General features: G+C 42.9%; 1 protein-coding gene across 2 annotated transcripts in view; it reads right to left on the bottom strand.

The window, feature by feature from the left end:
- DAW1 (dynein assembly factor with WD repeats 1) overlaps positions 1 to 22,510 on the bottom strand; it is a 51,390-nt gene that overhangs the window by 17,710 nt on the left and 11,170 nt on the right. For both annotated transcript variants that reach the window (XR_308269.3, XM_005672265.3), the window contains exons 2-7: positions 17,640 to 17,712; positions 14,794 to 14,938; positions 12,553 to 12,611; positions 8,730 to 8,852; positions 6,532 to 6,631; positions 2,125 to 2,232 (exon numbers count right to left, since the gene is read on the bottom strand). Coding sequence is in view for 1 of the 2 variants with exons in the window: in XM_005672265.3 (XP_005672322.1) it covers positions 2,125 to 2,232; positions 6,532 to 6,631; positions 8,730 to 8,852; positions 12,553 to 12,611; positions 14,794 to 14,938; positions 17,640 to 17,712 (608 nt within the window). In the remaining variant the exon portion in view is untranslated. The remainder of the gene's footprint in view (positions 1 to 2,124; positions 2,233 to 6,531; positions 6,632 to 8,729; positions 8,853 to 12,552; positions 12,612 to 14,793; positions 14,939 to 17,639; positions 17,713 to 22,510) is intronic.

The following is a 22,510-nucleotide window of genomic DNA, read 5'->3' as shown; positions in this document are numbered from 1 at the left end:
ACCGTCTGCAGCTGATGAATCAAAATGTGTGGGACAATGGGAAGAAGGAGCCCCTCTCGGCAGTAGACCACGCTTGGACATAGCCCTCGTTTTTCCAACTATTTTAGCAAATTCACATGATTACTTTCTTTTCATAATTCAAAAGTGCATTTAAAATTAAACTCCTGGCCGAAGGTCCTGTCGTAGCTCAGTGGTTAACGAATCCGACTAGGAACCCTGAGGTTGCGGGTTTGATCCCTGGCCTTGCTCAGTGGGTTAAGGATCCAGCATGGCCGTGAGCTGTGGTGTAGGTTGCAGATGAGGCTCCGACCCCAAGTTGCTGTGGCTCTGGCATAGGGAGGGAGGTGGCTACAGCTCGGATTCGACCCCTAGCTTGGGAACCTCCATATGCCGCAGGAGCAGCCCTAGAAAAGACAAAAAGACAAAAATAAATTAATTAATTAATTAAATAAAATTAAACTCCTGGGGTTCCCATTATGGTGCAGCAGAAAAAAATCTGACTAGGAACCATAAGGTTTCGGGTTCGATCCCTGGCCTCATTCGGTGGGTTAAGGAGCCGGCAGTGCTGCGAGCTGTGGTGTGGGTTGCAGATGCAGCTCCAATCCTGTGTTGTTGTGGCTGTGGCATAGGCCGGCAGCTGTAGCTCCGACTCGACCCCTAGCCTGGGAACCTCCATATGCCATGGGTGTGGCCCTAGAAACAAGTACAAAAAGGCAAAAAAATAAATAAACTAAGTTAAACTCCTGGTTGATTCCAAATGACAAAAATTAAATGGAGCTGAATATGAAAATCCTGGGCACAAAGCGTATTCCCTGGTGTCAGAGAGGTGTGCCAAGCAGGACATAGGCCTTCCAGGGCTCTCAGGCATTTGTCTGAAAGAAGAGCCAGTGAAGAGGCAGAGACTCACAGAAATGAGGAAGAGGAAAATCAGGAGACGCATTTCTACTGATAAAGCTGGATGCTCTCATTTCAGAAAGAAAACTCTTAGTTAAAGGCACTGCTTTTCCTTTTTTTTTTTCACTCCATTTTTTTTTTAACTTTCTTAGGAAAATCTCTCCTAGGAAATGGGCTCTATTTCTTAAATCCATTTATAATTTGAAAGGATAACATGATTTCCCATCCAGCTGTTCCCACTGACTGCCACAGGGCATTGCCCTTTACATCTGGTAGTTGGGGCTGGGGTGGGAAGAAGTGGAGGGCAGCAGTCATAGGAAGGTGCTGGACGGATGTGTGGTGGTGACAGACAGGGGCTCCTGCGCCCACTCTGCAGGCAGTGTCCTTCCACCTTGCCACCTCCTGCCATTTGCCCCCCGTATTTCAGACTCTGTAGCACAGGAGGCTTCTAAGACTGGAGGTTAGAAGAGAAGAGAGTTAACAGTCATCCCTTTAAGAAATCCTTGGGGTTAATGATCCGTCGTTGCCCCAAGCTCTGGCATCAGTTGCAGATGCAGCTCTGATCCTGCATTGTTGTGGCTGTGGCATAGGCCGGCACCTGAAGCTCTGATTTGACCCCTAGCCTGGGAACTTCCATATGCTGCAACTGCAGCCCACAACTCCGAAGGAAAGAAAGAAAAAAAGAAAGAAGGAAGGAAGGAAGGAAGAAAGGAAGGAAGAAAAGAGAGAGAGAGAGAAAGAAAGAAAGAAAGAAAGAAAGAAAGAAAGAAAGAAAGAAAGAAAGAAAGAAAGAAAGAAAGAAAGAAAGAAAGAAAAGAAAAAGAGAGAGAGAGAGAAAGAAAGAAAGAAAGATCGATCGATCGATCTTTGGGCAAGTGTTTCCAGTTTTGCCTCTTCCAAAAGGTACTGGCTTCCACCTACTTTGCATTTAGCCAGACCAATGACCATATAGGTTTTAAGCAATAGTTGGTACAGCTTACAGAGTGAAGCTGGTCAAAATCAAAAGCCCACCTGGCTTCCCCAGCATGTCCCTTTCAGTCTTTTGGAACAGCCAGCAAACCAAGTGGAACGCTCTCATTGCACTCTGAACACCAACGGCTCAAAAACATCTTCTAACTTAGCGCTCATTTTGTAATAAACACACAAACAAAAACAAACACAAGAAAAGAGGCTTATTCAGAGGAGCAGCTAATGAGAACCTGAAACTAGAAGGTGACCTTATGCACATACCATTAAAGTGCACACTTGCTCTCCATTCTGAATATCCCACAGTTTGGCCGTTGTGTCCATGCTTCCGGTAGCCACCAATGTGCTTTGAGGATTAAATGATAAACACACCTGAATGACATGACATGGGAGAGGTTTTAGAAATGGTTAATTCTCATATAGAAAAGCTCGAAGGGGCAACGCCCTTGGCAGATTCAGCCTAGTTCTCTGTACACATATGCAGCAAAATAACCAGCTGAGAGGAGTCGTCTCTCTGCAGGCTGGTCCTATGGTGTTCTCTTCCCGAGATGAGGCTGCTGTTATCCCACATCAGCAGTCTCAGGCTTGCAGGGGCACTGGCTTCCCCTTGGTCACTTCCAGACCACAGAAGAACAGAGACAAAAGCCAAGCCCTGCTCCTTTGTGACTCTTCCCATCTGGCTCGCATTGTCTCTGTTGCTGTCTTCACACTCCCGTCAATCACCGAGGGCTCTGCCTATTGGCTCACCGTCTCAGTTCTGATCCCAGGTGACCGTCTTGGGGGCCATCCATCCAATACCCCCAGACCCACGATCTTGGACTCCTTTTCATAATGACTCCCATGGCCACACCCTGACCGTGATGCCACCTTCTCTAGAAGATTCACTACCAACACAGTAATCTCCAGGTATCATTTCCTAATACTCTGCCTTCTCTCTTCCTTACCAAGTCCCACCCCCAGGATATCTTCCATGGCATGTAAACCCTCTCTTGGCTCTTGGTTTAACATCCCCATTCAACTGACATCTGGAAGCATCTCTCCTACCAGCATCCTCAACACCCTTAGACCCTGTCTTTCAATGGCACCCTTCATAAAACTCCTAACAGCTTGTATCAATCTGGGACTTTAGCCGTTCGTCAGCCTGCTCGACTTCACCAGTCAGCCAAGGCAGATTAAGAAAATGGCATGGCAGGTTACTGGTACTGCTCATCTGTGCCTTCTGTCCTCAGCTGTGGCCTCAGCATCACTCCCTACTTTGGTTAACGTGCCTCTGGCTCAGACCTTCTCCCATGCTCCATCCTTGCCCCCACTCCATCCTTGCCCCCACTCCCATCCTCATCCTGCCGTAGCAGGTAACTTGGCCTCCTAACACGTCCCTGAAAAAACTCACCCATCAGGTGGGAACTTCCTCTGCTGGCTCTCACTTTCCTTTCCTTCCAGAGGAACCCTTTTGCCTTTGTAAGATGCCTTCCCTGCAGCCCTCAGGGCAGTGTACCCACCAACGCTTGAGCCTTTCCCTCATAAAATAAATCCTCCCTTGACTCCACGTTCCCCTCTTGTATCTCTCTCTATTTCCCTTTCCAACCAAATTCCCTGGGAAAATAGCCTACTGTCCCTCACTGGCCTATCCCCCACTCTTCAGCTCTCCTGGAACCACTCTGGATAAACGTCCAATAGAGAGACCTCCCTGGAGTTCTCCATATTTTTCTCCCTCTCGAAAGCTGTGGCAGTGCTCTGCTTTTCTTCTCTTACTTCTTATCTCTCTTTTTGTTATCTTTTAAAAGTTTCTCCTTTCCCTCTTCCCAAGATCCCATCACTCTCTTCCTCATGCTCTATCTTTTCCTTTGGAAACTTTCAGTGGCTCAGTGGTTTCTGTTGCCATGGAGATGCCAGTGAATCACACATCCGTGACTTTCACCCAGACCTCGTGGCCGAAGGGAAACCCTGGTTTGGACATCACACAGGGAGACTGTGTCACTCTGTCTAATTCATGCGAGTCACATGAAGAAGCCAGCTTCTCTTTTATGTACAGACTTGGTGAACAGCACCGCCAGGTGCCCAAGTCTGAAATCAGGGCATCATCTTAAATACCTTTTTTTTTTTCCTTTTTTTCATGTCACGTATCTATCTACTTGGTAACCCAGTCTTAACCCAACACCAACCCCAACCTCTCTCACATTCTCCCCACCAGCCTCACGTCTGGCCTTCATCATCTCAGCTGGGGCACTCCAAGATCCCCACTGGCCCATACTTTTAACTTCTTTTTAGAGCCACACCTGTAGCATATGGAAGTCTCAGGCTAGGGGTCGAATGGGAGCTCAGCTGCTGGCCTATGCCACAGCCACAGCAACGTGGGATCTGAGCCACATCTGTGACCTACATCAGAGCTCACAGCAATGCCAGATCCCTAACCCACTGAGTAGGGCCAGGGATTGAACCCTCATCCTCATAGATACTAGTCAGGTTTGTTACTGCTGAGGCATGACGGGAACACCTCCACTGGCCCATATTTCTAATTTACCCAGTTCCATGTCTTTTCCCCACTGCCACAGTGGTGTCCTCACAGAGCAAAGCTGACCATGCCGCCTCCCAGCTGACAAGGCTCAGCAGCATGGCAATGTCTCCAGGATAGAGTCCCAAGTCCTTAGCACAACACACAGGACCCTCTATCAGCCTACAGGATGGTCTCTCCTGCCTCCCCCACTTCAGTCACACAAAGGCTGTGATCTGACTTTGCAGGGTTACAGGTGTCCCAGGACATGGACCCTGTTAGTGCAGATGGCTGGGCAGCACCAGGGGTCCCCCCTGTCCCCTCAGCATATCCAGACAAGCACCTTCTATGTTTGTCCCTGCAGGGAAGGCTGGGAAGTGCAGCTCTGGATGCCCAGAGCCACTTGAGCTCTCGAGCATGTACTACAGTTCCACACCTTCTCTGGGCATTTGCCAGGGCAGCTCCCTCTGCCTGGAACACACGTGCCACCTGTCTGCAGAGTCTCCTGAATGCCTCTCCTGGCCACGGAGGTGTGGCAGCTCCCTCCCGCCCTCACTGAACCCCCTGCCCACTTCTAGCCCACCTACAGCACATCTTCAAACTTATCCATGGATGCCTCTCTTCTCTCTACAGCAAAATCTCTGGGAGCCATGGACTACATCTGATTCTATTTGGCACCCCACACACATGGGCCAGGGCTTCACATGGTCCAATACTTAATAAATATTCATTGGATTGACGTTATTGACTACAAAAAAAAATATATTACAAAGGTCTTCCTAGGAACCATAAATAAAGAAAATCTTTTCAAAATGCCACAGGGAATGTAGAAACATGGGCACACTCTGAGAATGAGGATTATGTCTTTCTTATGATCTTGTGCAAGTTACGTAAGCTCTTATGCCTCAGCATCCTCAACTGTAAAATGGGGAAATACCTACCCCTTAGGGTTGTTATGAGGAACAGCCAAACTAATCTGTACAAGGGCTTATGAGAGTGTGTCACTGAAGGGTCAGTTACGGTTTCTCACTGCAGTATCCCTAGTGTCTAACGAAGAACCTTGAGCTTAGCATGAGCTCCTATTGGGTGAACATACAATCAAATGGAAGGATGAATACAAATTCATTTTTACTCCTAAAATAAGCAGAGTGTTTATTTTTAAAGCTATTGCCTGTTCCATAGGGTGCCAATTATCTCACTAATTGTTATAAGATATAACACAGAATTGGCCAAGGCCAAGGGCTTCCCAATAGTGAAAGCTATTTTGAGTATCAAACCATGCAAATCTGAGTACTAATCATATCCAGAAAACAATCAATCAGCGTAAATATTTTATGTGATATAAAAAAGTCATTTTAAGAGCTATTTGAAGGACTCCGTCAACACTCACGGAGTCAGTTCTCTAAAGACAAGTCAAGGAAGGAGTTCCTACTGTGGTTCAGTGGGTTAAGGACCTGACATTATCTCTGTGAGGATGGGAGTTCAATTGCTGGCCTCAATCAGTGGGTTAAGGATTCAGCATTGCCATAAGCTGTGGCATAGGTCACAGATGCAGCTCAGATCTAGTGTGGTTATGGAACAGGCCACAGCTGCAGCTCCAATTCGACCCTGGCCCAGGAATTTCTATATGCCACAGGCGCAGCTGTAAAAAGAAAAAAAAAAAAAAAAAAGATAAGTCAATGAGAAAGAAAAAGTCAGGTTGGTTATTGTAGTCATATATTTATGTTATTTGTCTACTTAGTCAATGCAGGATATGGGTCTTTGACAGTATCTGCAAGATATCAAACTAGAGTAGTTTGTAAATTATGTCAATACTGCCATATATAATACATAGATACTAAAATTATCAGAGAGATGTTAAAATTAATTATAAAGCTATAACCACTACCTTTACAACGGAATCCTAAAAAGAAAGAATGATGTGCTAGTGTAGGTTCATCACTTGTAATGTAGGTACCACCCTAGTGGGGATGCTGATACCAGGGATGCTGCAGAGGGAAGAGGGGAGGAGTAGGTAAGAAATCTTTGTTCTTTTCACCCAGTTTTTCTATCTACCTAAAACTGCTCTAAAAAAAATACAGTCTATTGAAAAAAAAATAAAAGAAAGAAAAAGTAAAACAAAACAAAAACAAAAGAGATGGCAACATTAAAAATATACATAACAAAATAAATATACTCACTATTTCTGCTGCATGACCCCTAAAGGTATGGTAACATTTTCCTGTTTCTACACTCCATAGTTTACAAGTCTTATCAAAGGACCCAGTGGCAATTTTGTCCCTAAGATTTAAAAAAATATACACGGAATTTGAAAATGAATTCAACCACAGTATTTGATACAATGAATTAAGACAAGCTGTAGTAATACAAAGCTCTCTATCTACTCAGAAATTTATCTCACTTTTAAGAGTAAGCAAACCTACATCTCTGTGGATAACAAATTTCTAATTTTTGAATAGTGTCAGTTTATATGTTTAAAATATTTTACATTAAAGGTGTAAATTGTGTTTAAGATTGTAATTCTTTTTTAATGAGCATAACAAATATGGCAAAATCGTTTAGAAAATTACAAACAAATGGAAATTAACAATGTGCAATATGAGTTGTACAAATGCAGAAAATTTCTGTTAGTAGATCTACTGAAAAGGATAACATTGAATTTGAAAGAAGGCAAATGGAAGATATAACTCCAGTTAAATATATGGCTAGATAAGGTTTTGAGACATTAGCCAGAGTGTCTCCTTGAGAAAATCATATTTATATTATTCCAAAAAAGGATACACATGAACTTATTGGCAGAACAGAAACAGACTCACAGACTTTGAAGAACCTGCAGTTACCAAAGGGGACAGGTGGGGGCAGGGAATGGATTGAGGGTTTGGGACTGGCATATGCGCACTGAGGTATATGGAATACGTGGCCAAAGGGGCCCTGCTGTATAGCACAGAGAACTCTACCCAACATTCTGCGCTCATCTATGTGGGAAAACAATCAGAAGGAGAATGGATGTGTGCCCACGTATGACTGAATCACTTGGTTGCACAGCAGAAATTATCACAACATTGTAAATCAACTATACCTCAATAAAACTTTAAAAATTAAAAAAGGGGGGGTTTAGGGGCTTTAGAGAGGAGCGATGGTAAAGACTTCAATCCCTTTCAAAAAGGGGGTTCCCCATGTTTACTGTTGAGCAAGGCTGCTGTCAACACACAAGGGCAAGGGTAGAGGAGCCTGTCCAACCCTCATCAGGGGACAAAACCCTTTTCCTCCACCCCTGACCCTTGTCTGTCTTCTGCACCAGGTCGTTAAAATTTCACGCAGTTGGGCCATGATTGACAGTACAAGCTCACCGTTCAAAAGGGTCAGGAGTTTTATGGCCCCAAATAGCCATCCCAAAGCCAAGGACAAGGGCTCAGCCCCGCTGTGGAATGTGCAGTCATCCAGAGGGACCCGAAGACCTCGCGTCTGTTCTCAGGACCACCCCAGAGTTTGCTGTGGTCTCTGCTACCAGAGGAAAGCAGGGACATTCTACAGCATTCTCTCTCATTTTTATAATGACCTCATCTACAATTCCATTTAGTAACATTTTTTCAGATATTTATCTTATCTATGTTTTCATAGGAGACAGCAGCTTTATTTGCACACTCATATCTCATTAGTTTAAGCAATTGTAATTAAATTAATTACAAGTTGAAAGCACAGCCCACATAAGCAGGTTTGTGGACAAGTACGACTTTGGTAAGCTAAGAATCTAACCAGGGGGGAGAGACGTTAAGCACGCTAGTGTGTAAGCCTAGTTGCCCCAGGCATGCAGGCAGCAAGGGTCCCAGTACTATGTCATTCAGAAGGGTAGAGAACCTTGGTTAATCTATGGAACAGGTTAACTAGAAGTTAGTTGAAAAATGGTTCCACTATATTTTGTAGGGTTACTTAGCATGTTACTCAGCACCTTTTTTTCTCCCTGAGAAGACTGTCAGGGAACTTCTCAACAAAGCAAACCCTGTTATGCATGCATGTCCAGTCTCCAGCGGCATCCGTGCAGCGCTATAAACACCGGCAGGAACTTCCGGTCAGAGAACCCCCAAGGGCAGAGAGTGAGCCCTGCGGAACCTTGAACGCTTGGTCACCCCTTTCGTACAGTGCGATCCTAGGATGTATACGTGAACTTTACAGACCTTATGCAAGGACAGGAATACCTATCCAAAAGCCCCTTCAAGCACTGAAGAAGGGATCTGTAAAGTTTTCAAAGCAGAGGTCAAGCGCTGAGTAAATGCGAGCTCTCTGTCTCCCCTTTGCTTCCCCAGTAGATGGAGGGAGCGATGAATACCTGAACTAATGGGTTCATAAAGAGTAAGTGAGGGAGCAGACGTCTCCTTACCCATAAGGATTGTTGAATGCTATGGCATAAACCACATTCCTGTGACCTTCCAGGGTGTGAAGTTCCTCTCCAGAGGCCATGTCCCAGAGTTTGCATGTCCGATCATAGCTCCCTGTGATAAAGCTAACGCAGGCCACAGAAATGCAACACAAGGTGAGAACAGCAGTGGGTCAGTAAAGACCTCGTGGTTTTGCCTGCCAAATCAGAACTCCATTTATCTTGCTCTTTACAATGGAATCGCATTTGCAGAACAAGGAGTTGAGTTGGGAACAATATCTAAATAATTTGACTTAGAAATTTTCCAGTTTTTTCCTACACCCAAAAAGGAGGTAATAAATAAAGAGTAATCCTGGAGTTCCCATCATGGCTCAGTGGGAACGAACCCTACTAGGATCCATGAGGATGCAGGTTGGACCCCTGGCCTTGCTCAGTGGGTTAAGGATCCGGCATTGCTGCAAGCTGTGGTGTAGGTCACAGACTTGGCTCGGGTCCCATGCTGCTGTGGCTGTGGTGTAGGACGGCAGCTGCGGCTCCAATTCGACCCTTAGCCTGGGAACTTCTATATGCTGCAGGTGTGGCCCTAAAAAGACCAAAAAAAAAAAAAAAGTAATCCTTTCAATAATCATTCTTATAGTATAAATAATTATATAATTAAACAATATTAATAATCAGTAACATTTTCTGAAACTAATATATCTCAGCAATAGCATCGTTCTTCCACATGGTTGAACCGTAAAAATCTTAGCATCATCTTTGACCCCTCTCTTTCCCTCACATCCCATATACCATCTATTAATTCCGTCAGCCCAGTCTCAGAATACATCCCTAGTATGGCCGCTTCTCACCAGTTTATCGCCTGCATCTCTTGCATAAACCAGTGAAGCCACCTTCTAACAGGTCTGGGCTCACGTGTGAGCCTTACCTGTCTATTTTCCTCAATCAAATTGCAGTTAATTTTTTTAAACCTTCGTCAAATGGCTTCCTAGCAATCCAGGCAAAAGTTCAGACTCTGCTCATGGTCCACATGGCCAGCGGCCCTGGCTGCCCCTCGGACCTCAACTTCTCCCAAACACACCCCGACCAGCCACACCCCGCTTCCCACCAGTCTCTGAAGATCTGGATCCTTCCTTTCATGCATGCTAGTCCTTCTCCCATCTGGAGTACAACCACCATGCCCACGACCTGGATCATGACTAAGAGGTTCAATAAATATGCGTTTATGGGGGTTCCCGTTGTGGAGCAGCAGTTAACGAATCCGACTAGGAACCATGAGGTTGCGGGTTCAATCCCTGCCCTTGCTCAGTGGGTTAAGGATCCGGTGTTGCCGTGAGCTGTGGTGTAGGTTGCAGACTCGGCTCGGATCCCGCGTTGTTGTGGCTCTGGCGTGGGCCAGTGGCTACAGCTCCGATTCGACCCCTAGCCTGGGAATCTCCATACGCCGTGGGAGCGGCCCAAGAAATGGCAAAAAGACAAAAAATAAATAAATAAATAAATAAATATGCGCTTACTATTTACTCTCCTTTACATGACTTTTCCTCTACAGGAATCATCAGTATATTGACCTCTAATAGTTTAAAGAAAAACAACAGTATCTTGGTTACTCCTTACATATTCCATTAGGAAAAGTATTTCCCAAACGCAGGAAAAAAGGTACAACATTGAAAAGACAGTCTTTTTTCTTTTTCCTTTTTTTTTTTTTTTTTTTTTTTTGGTCTGCACCCTCAGCATATGGAGGTTCCCAGGCTAGGGGTGGAATCAGAGCTGCGGCTGCCGGCCTACACCACAGCCACAGCAACACCAGATCTGAGCCGCATCTGCGACCTATGCCACAGCTCATGGCAACACTGGATTATTAACCCACTGATCGAGGCCAGGGATCAAACCTGCATCCTCATGGATACTAGTTGGGTTCTTAACCCACTGAGCCACAATGGGAACTCCCAAAAACCCAGTCTTAACGTCAAGTAGTGATGATAAAAGGTGAAACAAATTCTGATATCTAAACCCAACTAAACAGGAAGGTTGACAGGGCAACACATCTTTGGTTCTCTTCTAGGCATTTTCCTCCTGGCTTCTTGGTAACGTAAGTTGGTAAAGTCGTGATAGAACACAGTATGGTGGTTGCCAAAGAAAGTAAAAACAGAATTACCATATGATCCAGCAATCTTATTTCGGGTATATATTCAAAGGAAATGAAATCGGGATCTCGTAGGGATACCTGCACTCCCATGTCCATTCTGGCTTTGTTGGCTATAGTCGAGATATGGAAACAACCTGAGTACTGTCCAGGGATGGACGGATGAAGAAAACAAGGTGCATAGATATGCACACAACGAAATGCTATTTGGCCGTGAGAAAGAAATACCACCACTTGCTACCACGTGGTTGAACCTTTAGGACATTCTGCTAAGAGAAACAAGCCAGACAAAGAAGGACAAATACCAGATGATCTCACTTATATGTGGAACCTAAGAAAACCAAAAAAAGCAAAAGAAAAAGTTGAATTCACAGAAGCAGAGCATAGAACAGTAGTGACCTACTGGGGAGGTGGGAGGAATGGAGAGACATTGGCCAAAGGGTACAAACATCATGGTTACGTAGGATGACGAGGTCTAGAGATTGACTCCACAGGCATAATGACTGTAATTGACAGCACTGGATTGTATCCTTGAAATATGCTGAGAGAATAGATCCCAGGTGCTCACACACAATGGCAACTGTATGGAGACAGTATGTCAACTAGCTTGACGGCAGTGATCATTTCACTGTGTACATGTATATGGAATCATCATGCTGCATGACTTACATGCACATAACTTTTATTTTTTAAAAAATTTATCCCTTGATTATGAAAAATCAAAAATAAAGAGTAGAAATAGACAGAAATACATAAGCAAAGCACAGAGGATTTTAGGGCAGTAAAACCGCCCTGGGTTTTACCATAACAGTGGATATATGCTGTTATACGTTTGCCAACCCATAGAATGTACAAAACCAAGGGTGAACCCTCATGTAAACTATGAACTTGTGGTGAATATGATGTATCAATATGGAGTCAACAACTGCAACAGATGTAGGTCTCGGTGGGGGATGTGTCCATAGGAGGGAAGCTGTGTGGGGTGCAAGGCAGAGGGTACAGAAAGTCTCTCTATCTTCTGCTCACTTTTGCTGTGAACCTAAAACAGCTCTAAAAAAATAAAAAATTTTAGGAGTTCCCATTGTGGCTCAGCGGTAATGAATCCGACCAGGATCCACAAGGATTAGGCTTCAATCCCTGGCCTTACTCAGTGGGTTAAGGATCCGGTTGCCATGAGCTGCGGTGTAGGTTGCAGATGCGGCTCGGATATGGCGTTGCTGTGGCAGCTGCATAGGCCAACAGCTGTAGCTCCTACTCAGCCTCTAGCCTGGGAACCTCCATACGCCATATGCCCTGGGTGAAGCTCTGAAAGAAGGGAAGGGAGGGAGGGAAGGAAGGAAGGGAGGAAGAGAGAAAGAGAGAAAGAGAGAGAGAGAAAGAAAGAAAGAAAGAAAGAAATAGAGAGAGAGAGAAAGAGAGAGAGAGAGAAAGAGAGAGAGAGAGAAAGAGAGAGAGAGAGAAAGAGAGAGAGAGAGAAAGAGAGAGAGAGAGAAAGAGAGAGAGAGAGAAAGAGAGAGAGAGAGAAAGAGAGAGAGAGAAAGGAAGGAAGGAAGAAAGAAAGAAAGAAAGAAAGAGAGAGAGAGAGAGAAAGGAAGGAAGGAAGGAAGGAAGGAAGGAAGGAAGGAAGGAAGGAAGGAAGGAAGGAAGGAAGAAAGAAAGAAACTTTTAATAAATAGAGAACCTTACCAGGAGCCCGATTTATTAAGTGCAACGTTGGTCAGTGGCAGTATATGTGCTCTGAGAACCTTCGATGAGAGACAACACCATTTATTTTACACTCAAACAAAATTGTTTAATTCATTCATCTTAACTTCAAATCAATGAAGACATTCAAACATGTCTTAATTATACATAATAAATGGACAATATCCACTAGCTGAACAAGTGATAAAAACACATTGTACCTTCTATTATTAAGACCAGTAACACATTTGGTGGCTACAAATAATTACAGAAATGTAACTGGATCAGTGTTTTCCACTAATCTACCCCAAGACAGATTACAGCTACATGATACCAAATAGCACAAATTTATATTTTCTTTTACTTATTGCACATGGTTTTGCACGTATGCACAAACAGTGTACATAGGAAACAAACTAAATATGTTTCAAATACAGATGTACAATATATTATTACTTTTTAACTCCTAAAGCTCCTTTAGAGTCAGAATTTGACGTTATTTATTTTTCCACCCCTGCATTGTCTAGTATAGCAGATGTTTAATATTTATTGAATGAATAGACTTAAATTGGATAATCTGTTTATAGATAAAGTGGTTGGCTAGATTGGGACAGTCCCACTTATGTCTACTGCCAGAGTGTAGCTATTAATAGCATCCCTTTTCACTATCAAAAATGTTCCCTTAGGGGAGTTCCCGTCGTGGCGCAGTGGTTAACGAATCCGACTAGGAACCATGAGGTTGCGGGTTCGATCCCTGCCCTTGCTCAGTGGGTTAACGATCCGGCGTTGCCGTGAGCTGTGGTGTAGTTTGCAGATGTGGCTCGGATCCGTGTTGCCGTGGCTCTGGTCTAGGCCGGCAGCTACAGCTCCAATTAGACCCCTAGCCTGGGAACCCCCATATGCCGCAGGAGGGGCCCTAGAGAAGACAAAAAAAAAAAAAAAAAATGTTCCCTTAGGAGGATAAATTACAAGGTCAAGTGAATTATAGAGCTCCTATTTGAAGTGAAATAGTGCCACCTGCTGGAAAAAGAAATATTACAAGAATAATCATCCTCTTTCCGCAAACTAAATAGGTAAATGCTGAAGATTACCTGCATATGTTGTATCAGACAGAATACGCTGAGTATATAAAAAATAAGTATATTTAAGTCATAAAAAAGAAAATCAATATATGAAGCAATCCTAGGATAAAGCATTAAATGTTAGATAAAAAAGGAAATCGCTGTTCTCAAAGTAATAAATGACTAATTTGTTGTATTTTAATTTAATCATCAAAATCATAAAAGGGAGTTCCCGTCGTGGTGCAGTGGTTAACGAATCCGACTAGGAACCATGAGGTTGCGGGTTTGATCCCTGCCCTTGCTTAGTGGGTTAACGATCCGACGTTGCCGTGAGCTGTGGTGTAGGTTGCAGACGCGGCTCCGATCCTGCGTTGCTGTGGCTCTGGCGTAGGCTGGTGGTTACAGCTCCGATTCGACCCCTAGCCTGGGAACCTCCATATGCCGCGGGAGCGGCCCAAGAAATAGCAAAAAGACAAAAAAAATCATAAAGGAAGGAGTTCCTATTCAGGCTCAGTAGCAACAAACCTGGAAAAAAGAAAAAAGTAACTTTTTTCCATGAGGATGTGGGTTTGAGCCCTGTCCTTGTTCAGTGGGTTAAGGATCTGGCGCTGCTATGAGCTGCAGTGTAGGTTGCAGATGCAGCTCTGATCCCACATTGCTATGGCCGTGGCGTAGGCGGGCAGCTGCAGCTCCCATTTGACCCCTAACCTGGGAACTTCCATCCACTGCAAGTGTGGCCCTAAAAAAGCAAAAAAAATATATATAGGGAGAGGAAAATAAGCATATTTACACTGAATTAGTATGCACTCAAATCAATACATAATTTAGTGAAGTATAATTTAGTTCACATGGAAGCAGAAAATGTGAAATATTGATACACAGTGAAATAGGCTTTAATATTATCTAACTCAAAAAAATTAATTATTCAATGACTTAGAACTACCTTAATGATTATCCTTTAGATTTATCATTATAACGATACTACTACAAATCTTTATTGAACCTCTCAAAAAATAAATTTTTGAATTTCATTCATTTGACAAATATTTATTAAGACGTAGTCTCAGAAAATATCTGAGGCACTGAGAGAAAGAGAAAACAGCCTTTGTATTTTTACCTCTGATTAGGAGAACATCAATGAATTCATGAAAGCATTCCTTCGTATTTTTAACACATGCCTTACCTTAAAAAGATAGAAGTTGTGGTTGCTGTGCTGTCCGAGTTTCGTCTGTAATCTCTGTATTAGAAGTTTGACTTGGTCTGACCGTGAAGCTGTGATTAGAGGTTCTGCTTTCTGTATCTCTTCTACTAAGGCGTTGACATCTGTGCTGAAATTCACCAAGCAAAAACAAAAGTTGCTTTTTTCTACGTCGAAAATTGCACATACACTCACTCCATGAAGAATTGCAGGGCGTTGGGAAGCACAACATTTATAAAATGTCAAGAACGCCCTCATCTTTACCAAGAGATTTCTGGAGGGAGAAAAGCCCAGAAATCAATACCGAGGGAGCACCGTGGCACGAGTGGAAGCTGCTTGGGTCCCTTCCAATGCCGTTTGTTGCACATCTGAAACTTCGCGCCAGGAAGGTTGGCCACGATTCTGGGTTACTCACCCAAGAAGGCCAAGTGCATGCTGTGTCTGAACGGGAGCTCTTCTATTTATTTTTCCCTGTCTCTTCTTTCTTTTAGTAAACATACATTAAATGGTCCTGATCCTACTCTCTATTCCACCTTATATATAGTCTCTCATTTAATCTTCTAACAACCCTCTAATTTAATGTTTTATGGTAGCTATTGGAAGGAAGAAGAAACTGAGGTTCAGAAAAGTTCGATATGTTAATATTTTTAGGGGAAAATACCTCTAAAAAATAAACATTCAGAGAATTATTATTATCATCATCATCATTAATTTTTTATGGGCTGTAACATTATCGTTCTGGAAGAGAACTAGTTTGAAAGGTACACACTGCTGCATAAAACAGATCATCAGCAAGGACCTAGTACATACCCCAGGGAAATCTAGTTGATAGTTTATAATAACCTATATGGGAAAAAAAGAACAGATACCTGTAGATGCATAACTGACTCACTTTGTTGTCAATGATGCTCCAATAATGAATAAATAAATAAATGAAGGTACATATAATGGGCTATAATCTAGGACTTTTTTCCTAAAACATGATGTCCCCAAAGTCTTCATGCAATTTGAAGGTTTAATAACTTCAGAACCATACATAATATAAACGTATAAAAAATTGATTTGAAAAAATGCCTATTGGGTACCTTTTCTGTGCCAGGCACCTAAAATAAGACTTGAACTCTACCTAAGCCATTGTCCTCTGAGTCAAACCCTGTCCTCACCCTCAGACCAGTTACCCCTGAAACTCCAAACCTCTCGAGTGGCCACAGTTCTCACAAGTCATCGGGCTGTGCGGGCTCATTTTAAAACTGGAAAGCAGCTCATCTCTTTCATCTGGGTTCTGTGAGATGTCCTTTTGCTGAGAGTTTCTGTACCCCCTTCCCAGAAATCATGGCACGTGCAAAGGACGGTCACACCGAAAAATCACCTATTTCTCTGGGCCGCAACGCTAAATAAAATGCCTATTGCAGTATCTTTATTCTTTTTTTCACCCATTGAGAATATCTTCACCTTAGCTGAATTTGGGCTCTGATATGATCTAGAACAAGCATAATCAGTCTAACCTGTCTCTTTTTTTTTTCTTGTCCTTTTAGGGAGCATAAGGAAGTTCCCAGGTTAGGGGTTGAATCAGAGCTGCAGCCACATCTGTGACCTGCGCTGCACTTGCAGCAACACCTGATCCTTAACCCACTGAGCGAGGCCAGACATCGAACTCGCCACCTCATGGATACTAGTCAGGTTCTTAACCGGCTGAGCCAAAATGGAACTCCTGTTTTTTCTTTTCTTTTCTTTTCTTTTTTTAAATGGCTGCACCCACAGCATGTGGAAATTCCTGGGCCGGGGACTGAATCCAAGCCACAGCTTCAACCTACACCACAGCTGCAACAACACCAGATCCTTTAAACCGCTATCCCAGGCTGGGGATCAAACCCACACATCCCCAGCAACCCAAGCCACGGCAGTCAGACTCTTAACCCACTGCTCCACAGTGGGAACTCCTGACTCTGTCTCTTATGTAAAGTTTTGTGTAAGATTTCCTAAAGGGAATAAATTTAGCGCCACATGAATTCACAAGGGGATTTCTTCTGTGTACACATGAAGCTTCAGAGGCAAATATCTGACCCCCCCACCTCTGCTCCATGACAACTACTATGGACAAGCAGATGCAGTCAGCTTTATGAGACATCTCTCTACTAAGAAAATAACAGGCTCAGTGATATTCTTAAAATTCAACAGCTGGTACTCCTCAAAAAATGTCAAGGTCATCAAAAATAAAGAAAGTTGGCAGGAGTTCCCTGGTAGCCTGGCTGTTAAGGACCTGCTGTTGTCACTACTATGGCTCAAGTTGATCCCTGGCCTGGGAACTTCTGTCACAGCACGAGGAGCCTAGGGAGACATGACTAAACATTACATGAGGTACTGGATGGCATACTGGAAGAGAAAAAGAGAACTGGGGGGAAAAAATGAAGAAAAATTGAGTCACATAGTGTCTTTGGTTCCTAATAATGTATCAATACTGGTTTGCTAATGGGACAAATGCATCACCCTAATTAAGACGTCAGTAATGGGGAATGGTCTATGGGGTATATGGGAGCTCTGTCTTCCCAACTTTCCTACAATTATTCTAAACCAAAAGGTTTCTTTCTTAAACATAAGGTTGGTTTGGGAAGAAGAAAAGGAAAGAGCGATGAGCCTTTTTCCACCTCCTCCTCCTTCAGCAAGACATTCAAATAAAGTTCAGAAATGAACGGGAACAGATACGCACGGAACAGTTTGTCAGCGAAGCGCTGTCTGCAGTTGACGGAGCTCATCCACGCTCATCCTGCGTCAGGGTTTCCCAGTAACCCCCCGGGATGTGAAACACATGTTGCGTCACGAAGCTAGCTTACCTGGGATCAAGGTCAAGCAAGTCTATGGATTTGGTCCTTAATTCTCCACTTTTTTCATATTCCAACATAATTCCTAGGAAACAAATACGTTATGAAACAATGATAGCCTATGCCAAGCGTTAACCTACTTTGACATAATTTCTTTCGTCGTCGTTTTTCAATTTTCTTAATTTTTCAGCATCAAACATAGGCAGTGATGTCATCCCCAAAGAAGATTGTAGAGACCCACTTTCCCTTGATCGGTACAACTAAATATACTTGAGAGTGGAGCTCCCCAGTGGCTCAACAGGTTAAGAATCTAGTGTCGTCACTGCGGGGGCATGGGTTTGATCCCTTGGCCCAGGCCAAAAAATAAATAAATAAATACATCTGAAATCACTCAGTGGACATTGCTGAAATCATTGAAGGTCGGGTAGAAGAAGGTGGATGGCTAGAGGCCTCAGGATTTGGGCGATGACAACATGGGGAGTTCCCTGGGTTTTCTTTATTTCACATTTACCCCCCCAGCAGTGGGAACCAGAAGGACCTGCAGCCTGGAACCACCAAAAAGCATAGATAACAAAAATGCGAAAGCAACAGAAAAGCTTGTTCTCTGTGGCCAAAGGACCAGGAATGGGCAAGTCAAACCAAGCACCAGGAGGGAGTCCTCAAGTCTGCTCGGTCACTGCGACCCCTGCAGGCAGGCCCCCTATCAGTGGAAGCCCCATCCACACTGCAAAGCTGGGCGCCCGTGCAGTCTCATCTGCCTGCAGCAGCTGCAAACAGCAAAGCCCCAGACCTCCTCAACTCCTGCTCCTCAGCAGGTGGCCCAGGAGGCCATCTGATCTGCTTGCAACAGCAGCGTCAAAGTCCCAGGGCCTCCCAGACCCCATTCCACAGTGAGGTACCAAACCAGTGTCTCCCTGCCTTTCAACCAGTGGCACAGCCAGGTCTCATCTTCCATCCCTCAAAGGTCACACAGTGAGAGCAGGCACACTGAGAACATACCTCTGACCCTGCAGGTGAACAAGCAGAGATGGAACAGAAGTCTTGCTAAGGCAAATCAGAGCAGCGCTATTTACAATATCCAAGACACGGAAGCAAGGTATATAGCCATCACAAGAGGAATGGACAAAGAATGCGGTACACATATACAGTGGAATAGTACTCAGCCATAAAAAGCATGAAATAATAACTTTTGCAGCAACATGGATGGATCTAAATATTATCACACTAACTAAGTCAGAAAGAGAAATGTCATATGGTATCACTTATATGTGGGATCTAAAAAAAAATGATACAAATGAAACTATTTACGAAACAGAAACAGACTCATAGACTTGGAAAACAAAACTATGGTTAACAAAGGGGAAAGTGGGAGATGGACTGGAGCTTGGGATTGGCATATGCACACCTGGCATATGAAATGAATGATCACCAGGAACCTGCTGTACAGCACAGGGAACTCTACCCAATAGTCTGTGATAACCTATACGGGAAAGGAATCTGAAAAAGAAGGGGTGTGTGTTTATAGACAACTGAATCACTTTGCTGTACAGCAGAAACTAACATGACCTTGTAAATCAACTCTACTTCAATAAAATGTTTAAAAATTGCATTAAATTAAAAGGCAAAGCAAAGCAGGAGTCTTACACCAGAAAAACAAATCAGACCAGAGCAACACAGCAAAAGCTCACAAAATTAAAGGCAAAGTCCACAAAAGCAGAGCAGAACCTGTGGGCTGAACCGAAACATGGTGACAGCATGACAGCATAGATATAGATGGGGTCGAGAGTCTCCAGGACACAAAAATTCTCTCGTCATACCAACAATTGTGCAAAAAACACTTAATAAAACCCAATACTCAGGGTACAATAAAAAATCACCTATCACACCAAGAACCAGAGAAAGACAACCAAAAAATGCCAATACTGACATGAATCAGATGCTGGAATAATCTGTTGAGGATTTTAAAAGTTTCATAAAAATGCTTCAGCAGTCAGTAACAAATTCACTTGAAACAATGGAAAAAAATGAAAAATCTCAGAAAATAAAGAGATGTTGTTCAGCCAAACCAAATGAGAATTATGGAAAAATACAATAACCAAAATGAAAAACTTGCCCAAGAGTACAGCAAAGATGACAAAGGACAGAGCCAGTGAACTTCAGAGAAATCAATAGACTGCATTCCATCTGAACAACAGCATCCTGATAGACTGAAATAAAAATGAACTGAGCTTTTTGTAACACCGCCTTGGATATGAACCAGCAGAAGTAAAAAGGTTTGGCTTGAAGACCACTCTATACTTTTTAAATTATTGAGAATTTTGGCATTTCTGATATTTTCCACATTAAAATTGAGAAATTATTAAAATATTTATTAAATTGTTTTCACATAGTAATAAATTCATAGGGTATGAACATAAATAGCATATTTTATAGAAATAACTGTATTTATCCCCACATCCAAAAAATGTAAGAAGAGTAGCATTGTTTTACACTTTAGCAAATCTCTAGACTATCTGGCTTAACTAAAGAGCTAGAGTCTCATTCCTGCTTCTGCATTTAAGCTGTTGCCACAGGTTATCTTAGACCAAATATAAGAAAAAAATCTGGGTCCTATACACAGATATGCAGTTGGAAAAATGGAGGAATATTTTAATTGGATTTTTGTGTAATTTTTATATTCTTCTTTGATACTACATTAAAACTCAACAAATGGGGAGTTCCCATCATGGCTCAGAGGGTTAAGAATCCTAGATAGCATCCGTGAGGATGCAGGTTTGAGCCCTGGCCTCACTTAGTAGGTTAAGGATCTGGCATTGCCTTGAGCTGTGGTGCAGGTCACAGTCGTTGCTCAGATTTGGTGTTTCTGTGGTTGTGGTGTAGACCCCAACTGCAGCTCCGATTTGACCCTTAGCCCCGGAAGTTCCATATGCTGCAGGTATGGCCGTAAAAAGAAAAAAAAAGAAAAAGAAAAGAAAACAGAAACCTCAACAAAGGGTAGTTTTATAAAGATTGGTTGCAATTCAGAATCTGATACCACGTTGGTGAACACTTCATAGCCTGGTACATTAAAATCCATTTGTCTCTCTCACACTCTCAATGGATTTTTACCACATGTGATTTACAAATCATGCATCAAATGTTTAAAAAATATTAGTTTACTGAGTTCTAAATGTAGACATATTTCATCATACAATATCGCCAAAAAATCACATTTGTTAATACCACTACCAATATCTATCATCAGTGGAGAACAATATGCAGGTTGCTCAAAAAATTAAAATAGAATTATCATATGATCCAGCAATCCTATGCCTGGGCATCTATCCAGAGAAAGTCACAATTCAAAAAGATACATGCACCCCAGTGTTTACTGCAGCACTATTTACAATGACCAAGACATGGAAGCAATCTAATCATCCAACAACAGAAGAATGAATAAAGATGTGATACATGTATACAGTGGAATACTACTCATCCTTAAAAAATAAAATAATGCCATTTGCAGCAACATGGATGGACCTAGAGATTACCATACTAAGTGAAGTCAGACAAAGACAAAAATCACACGTTATCACTTATATGGGGAAATCTAATAAAACTGATACTAAAGAATTTATTTATAAAACAGAAAAAAAGCACAGATTTTGAACTCAAACTTACAGTTAACATAGGGGAAGCCATGGGGGGGGGTAAATTAGGAGGCTGGACTAACATACACATACTACTGTATAAAATAGATAATTGAGGAAGTTCCCATCGTAGCTCAGCAGTAATGAGCCTGAGTGGTACCTGTGAGGACTCAGGTCTGATCCCTGGCTTCTCTTTCAGCGGGTTAAGGATCCCGCATCGTTATGAGTTGTGTAGGTCGCAGACACGGTTCGGATCCTGCATGGCTGTGGCTGTGGCACAGGCCAACAGCTGTAGCTCCAATTCGACCCCTAGCCTGGGAACTTCCATATGCTGTGAGTGTGGCCCTAAAAAGACAAAAAAACAAAAAAAAAAAAAGAGAGAGAGAGAGCGAGAGATAATTAATAAGAACCTACTGCATAGCACAGAGACATCTATTCAATAGTGTGTAACAAACTATATGGGGGGAAAGAATGGATGTGTTATATGTATAACAGATTGGCTTTGCTGTGCACTTGAAACAAAGAGAACATTGTAAGTCAACTATCCCGCAATAATTTTTTTAAAAAAGAGTGAATGAGAATAAACATTCATACAATTCTACAGCAAAAACAAACAAAAAGAAGTGGATGAGACTTATACCTTCCCCGCTCTGGCTTCCATGTCTCCCTCAATGGTGTCTGCCCCTTTGCCACTGGTTTCACAATCTTTCTGTCTTCTCTCCTAGCGACATCTGATTCATTAGCCTGCATGTGCTCCTGGGTATGTCTTCGCCTTATCCCTAGTGTCTACCCCAAAATTTGATACACAGGAAAAGTTCAGTGTTCATTGACTTCATGAACTAACTGGTAAATGACTGAAGTGCCCTCAGACTGCTTAGCGCAGTTGGCATTCCCTGCCTTGACCACATGTGGCCTTTCAGAAATAATCCGCTCCATGAACAACAACTCCTCCTTCCTCAAACACTGCCCTCCACAGGCGTCTGTGAAATTTCTGTCTTTTTTTTTTTTTTTGCTTGGTCACGTTTCATTCGCTCTTACCTGTTCCTCCTCTTCTGCCTCATCTTTAAATACTGATGGTCTTTAGGATGCAGGTCGCGCAATTCTCACTTTACATTTTTCCCCACGTAGGTTCACCTACACCCCTGACTTCAATTGCCACCAATATGTCAACAATTACCAGCTGTTTCATCTTCAGGCTGGACTGCCTCTGAGTTCCAGGCAGGTAGATGGCTCTCCTGCACCTCAAATAAGTTT

Source organism: Sus scrofa, chromosome 15, assembly GCF_000003025.6.
Source record: "Sus scrofa isolate TJ Tabasco breed Duroc chromosome 15, Sscrofa11.1, whole genome shotgun sequence".
Lineage (NCBI taxonomy): Eukaryota > Metazoa > Chordata > Mammalia > Artiodactyla > Suidae > Sus > Sus scrofa.
Note: the sequence above shows the minus strand (reverse complement) of the source record. Positions and strands in the feature narration are given on the sequence as shown.